At 38.9% G+C, this 5,380-nt stretch overlaps 1 protein-coding gene across 1 annotated transcript; it reads left to right on the top strand.

Annotated features, from left to right (window-relative positions):
* Nucleotides 1–564: 564 nt before the first annotated feature.
* Nucleotides 565–2,964, top strand: LOC146477934 (uncharacterized). The gene has a single exon (XM_085112637.1). The coding sequence runs from the start codon at nucleotides 849–851 to the stop codon at nucleotides 2,907–2,909; it is 2,061 nt and encodes a 686-aa protein (XP_084968763.1). The 5' UTR covers nucleotides 565–848; the 3' UTR covers nucleotides 2,910–2,964.
* The last annotated feature ends 2,416 nt before the right edge of the window (nucleotides 2,965–5,380 follow it).

Here is a 5,380-nt window from a genome sequence, read left to right on the forward strand (position 1 = left end):
CTGGCAAGACATACTTTAAAGAGAAACACAGACATAACTACAGAAGATAATCAAGGAAATAATACATCATTTTCTTATGATTATGCTAATTCCGTTATTATTGCTTTTAGGGTTCCCACTGAGACATAAGCAACAAAAATGAAACTTATGATTATGATTATTATGATGATGATGATGATTATTATTTATTATTTAGTTATTATCGTTATTTCGTTGTTAAATGAACCAAGCTTAAACAAAACTTTTTCTAGTCACATCTGAACTATATCTCTAATGTTCTCCGCCGTAAAAAAAATTGCATTTTTCAAGTAAAGATAAACGATAAAAAAACGTTTCGGGGTCGTCATGACGCCATTATCAAGTTCGAAGTGATAGAAATAATTGAAGTCAATGTCAGAAATAGTTCACCAAAAAATTAACATAATGTTCACTTCACTTCGAACTTGATAATGGCGTCATGACGACCCCGAAACGTTTTTTTATCGTTTATCTTTACTTGTCTATGTATAACCAAACCTTTACTTATAAGGATTTTGAAACGCGATAATCAACTTCACTTGTTCAGAAGACTTGAACAGTGTAGTAAGAAACAGATAAACTGCGATGGATCTATTGAATTCCTTCGCCTTTGTCAGAACTTTGACCTTACACCTACATTCGCCAAGGTTGACCAAGATAAATGCCGCAAATGGAAACAGTCCTCTGAGGCCTTTTCACGAAACATTCTAGCTGAAGAGTTGAAAACAAAAACAAGACAGAGTGCATCTCTCAAGGTTGAAATCAATTCGATCTACGATGAGATCCGTCAAACTTGTAGCGTTTTCCGTTATACCTGCATCCTTCGAACAATGGTCAATCTCCGCAAGAAATACTACCAGGAGGTTCTTAACACCCACACTAAGAAGATCTCACGGCTGTTGTACAAGGAGATGGACATTGACGAGCACATATCTAACCTCTCATCGTACGAGCTATCCTTTTTTCAAAAACTAGTTCTTTGTCGCGGCCTGAAATTCGCCTTCCCTCAACGGGTTTCTTCAGTTGAAGTGAAGGCCAGCTTCGAAAAGGCTTATTGGCGGCTTGAGCCTAACCTGCCTGATGACCTTAAAGAGCTTTCAGCTGCAACCCTACGATCAATAGCACTCAATTACATCCACCGAAGAGGTCCTAAACCTCCCAAGTCACTCCTTAGAGCCATCGAGGAGTTAAAGCAACGCGATGATATTGTCATCACAAAACCCGACAAAGGGTCAGGGGTAGTCGTCATGGACAAATCGGAATACCTACGCTTGTTATCCGAAGCATCCATTAATGAAACGACAAAATTCAGAGCAGTTGATCCAGAGAGGCCGAAGACTAGAGGGAGACCGCCCAGACATCACCATCCACTTCTTCAAAAGGAGAAAGAGCTAGAATCTATTGTCCGTAGAATATTACCCAAAGTGATTGCAGATTCTGTGCGCCCCACAGGCTCCCGGCTAGCACACCTGTACGGTTTGCCTAAGACGCACAAAGAACATCTGGCTATGCGACCCATCTTATCTGCCACACAAACGTATAATTATAGGTTAGCAAAATGGTTAGAGGAGAAGCTACAGCCATTGTCCTATAACAAATACACAATAACTAACACCTTTGATTTTGCGAGCGAGATTCGGGAACTACAGATCAACAGTGGCGATATTCTTGTGTCATATGATGTTTCCTCGCTATTTACCAACGTGCCCCTAGAGGAAACCATACAGATACTTGCTGATAAAGCTTTCACAGATAACTGGTTCAACAAAACCCACCAATTGAACCTTAGCAGAATGGACCTTGTAGATCTTCTCAGAGCATCCACCAAAGATCAGCTGTTTCAATTCAACGGCCAACTTTACGAACAAACCGATGGCGTCGCCATGGGTTCGCCACTCGGGCCACTCCTTGCCAATGTATTCATGGGATCCATTGAAGAAACCCTAGAGCTTGCAGGAAAAATGCCTCCTTTTTACAAGAGGTACGTCGACGATACTCTGACAATAATGCCGGACACAAAATCAGCGGCTAATTTTCTCCAGGTTCTTAACAACTGCCACACATCTGTGAAGTTCACCATGGAAACAGAGGTTAATGGTCTGCTACCCTTTCTTGGAATGCAGCTCCTTAACAGAGCTCCCCAAATTGAGACCAAGGTCTACATAAAACCTACTAACACGAGTCTTTTGCTTCACTACCAAAGTCACGTCGATATGCGCTATAAACGAGGGCTTTTGAGAACCATGCTTGATCGTGCGTATCGCTTTTCATCGTGTTGGTCGTACTTCTCTGAAGAATGTGACCGTTTGAAAGCTGTGTTCACCCGGTTGAAATACCCACAACAACTTATCAACACCACCGTTAGGAGTTTTGTAGCCTCTAAGGCTGAAGGCACTCAACCAATACCTGCCCCAAGAGACAGTCCAACTGTCCGAATAGTCCTGCCTTTCAAAGATCAGGCTTCTGCTGACCTGGTACACAAACAGCTCAAAGATCTTAGCCAGAAGATTGACACAGTCATCCAACCGATTTTTGTTGGTAACAAAATCCAACAAGAACTAAAGATAAAGGAGAGAAAACCATCTATTGTAAATCAGAATTGTGTTGTTTATAAATATCAATGTGACTTGTGTGATGCAAGTTATGTAGGGTTTACACTTCGGCATTTACACCAGCGCGTGGTCGAGCATAAATACCAATCTTCTTCCATTGGCAAGCACCTTCTTAATGAACACCGTAATGTCCCTAAAGACCTTGACAGAAATTTTTCTGTCCTTAAGAAGTGCATGAACAAGTTCGATTGCTTAGTTTACGAAATGTTGCTAATTAGAGAGTTAACACCATCTCTCAATGTCCAATCGGACTCAATTCAAGCGAAACTATTTACGTGACATTATATATTCAGACATTATGTTAATTTTTTGGTGAACTATTTCTGACATTGACGTCAATTATTTCTATCACTTCGAACTTGATAATGGCGTCATGACGACCCCGAAACGTTTTTTTATCGTTTATCTTTACTTGTCTATGTATAACCAAACCTTTACTTATAAGGATTTTTCAAGTAAAATACGAATTTAAATGTATGGACTTTTAGAAAAATTGATTGGTGCCGGCAGCTCAAAGACGGAGGGAAAGCAAGTTTTTTGAAACTGTCGACCATAATTTTCATAACATGGATTTCCTAATAAGAACCAAAAACGCTATTTTGTTTGCAAAGAACGTCTAGGTAGCCTCCCTAACATGCGTCTCTTAAGCTCACAGGATAGATCTTTATCCCTCGATATTCAGCCGATAAATCCAGAATTAGTTCAAATTGAATTGTTAGTATTATGGGCTTACCAGTATATAGTATAAGCATTGCTTTGTTTATGTAATCGCATGAGGCCGAGTAGAATTAAGGATTAATTTTCACGAGTATTTTTAAAGTTTTCGCAAATTGCCCTCGTCGCTGCGTAACTCGGGCAATTTGAGTAATCTTTGGACTCATTGCGATTACGTGTTTATAACTTATAGGGCAAAATTTTCTTTAAACGATCGAGACACGTCGTAAAACAGTCAGCCCCGGCCCAGAGTAAAAACACTTACCCGTAAGCAAAACAAACAAACAATTCACCCGTTTCTTAGCGTACAAAAAAGACTAAACGAGAAAAAGTTGATTGTTAGATAGATGTAATTATTATAAAAAAATTAAGAAAAATACAAGTTTGTTTCATGAGCAAACTAACAACAATTAAACCAAATGTTAGGCATCAATTAATCGATTCATCTGCACTGTGAAGCTTTCTACCGCTTGAAATTCACACAGATCGTTAAAAATAGCAAACCGTGGGTCCAAACGTGGACTGCTTGCAGAGTAATTTGTTCTGTTCTGTGGTAGCGAGGTGAAAGCACTTGGTAGCGGCCATGATTTCAGTTTGTCAACCAAACAAATCCGATCATGTTTTTTGCATTTGACACAAATAATCTTTTGCTGTTTCTTGTAAGAAACAAAATTTCACCTTTAGGAATTTCGTTGCTACGTCAGTTTTCTCTCCTAGGTGAACATATTAAGACTAATTTTGGCAGTGAAGACGTGAAATCACTGCTAACCGGAAATGTTTATCAGTGTGACGAGTGCCATGACGCAAATTGTAATCATGTTCACCTTTTTTCTTATGAGCACATTTCCGGTACTAATCCGATTTCTTAAATCTTACCATATAATTGGTATTTAAATGTTAGAATGATCTCTTCATTAAATCTTTTTATGTCGGTGGACGAGAAATGTCAATGAAGTACTTTCACAAAACTCGTGATCTCCTGAACAGTTATAAACCTGTATCAGTGCTAATCAGCTATATGATCACACATTTCTATATGAAAAGACGAAAGGGAACCGCAAACTTTCAAAACAAACCACGTCATTTTGTCATTTCCTTGCAATAAGGACTCAGAATTTCCATTATTTACATTTTTTTGTGAATTCTGCGTTATCGTTTTAAAACTAATTTTTTCTTGGCCTAATCAATATAGATGTATGTGTAGTTAATTTATATCTGAGAAAAAAAAAACAAGGAAAAGTAATTTCATTATGACTAATATTTTCTTCAATCTTCCATGTGAATTTCCGTCATAATGTTTATAAACATTTTTCCTGGCTCACGATCATTATCGATTATAAATTCTGTCTCAGACCTGGCATACCACAGTGTTTACCCTCGATCTGTTTTCGAGATATTGGTTCAGTTCATGATAATACGAATTACCCATTTCAAAGTTGCGAGTAAACACTGAGTCTACCTTGGATTCCGTAGAGGAAAATCGCACAATTAAAGGAAATTGTTGAAAGATGCCGTAGTAAAAATATTCTCAAACGGAAATTCCATACTCCCGTGTGATTATCCTTTCCCCTTTCCTTACCTTTTTGGGTATGGTACTTTTCGTGTTACGTTGGTCTAAAATTTCAACCGTGTGCTTTGACGAAGAGACGGATAACATTTCCCTCCAGCGTTCCTTAAGTTATTGTCAATTTTGACCCATAAACTGAGGCCACTGATATCCACACCAGGGGTTTTGAGTTAACTGTAGTACACGGAACACCACAAAACTTATTTTCGAATGGGAGTCTTGTATCGCCGCATTTGCAGAAAGTGTGGACCAACTAATTTTAATTTCCACGACAATCATTGTTAACAAATATTTGGCTTTACCAATTGCCGGTTGACAACTGAAGGCAATTTGGCCACCGCAAAGAGACGTGAGAGCTGACGTTTTGTCAGAATGGCGAGCCAGCAATGGCTCCATTCTAAGAAAGGGCTAACGCTCCAAAAGTCAGCTCTCGAATCTCTTTACAGTGGCCAAATTACTTTATCAACCC

The sequence above is a fragment of the Pavona decussata genome, unplaced genomic scaffold, assembly GCF_977016875.1.
Source record: "Pavona decussata unplaced genomic scaffold, jaPavDecu1.1 SCAFFOLD_67, whole genome shotgun sequence".
Lineage (NCBI taxonomy): Eukaryota > Metazoa > Cnidaria > Anthozoa > Scleractinia > Agariciidae > Pavona > Pavona decussata.

Bases quoted from the DNA above. Each gene is read 5' to 3' on its own strand.
- LOC146477934 (XM_085112637.1), top strand. From the start codon at position 849: ATGGTCAATCTCCGCAAGAAATACTACCAGGAGGTTCTTAACACCCAC.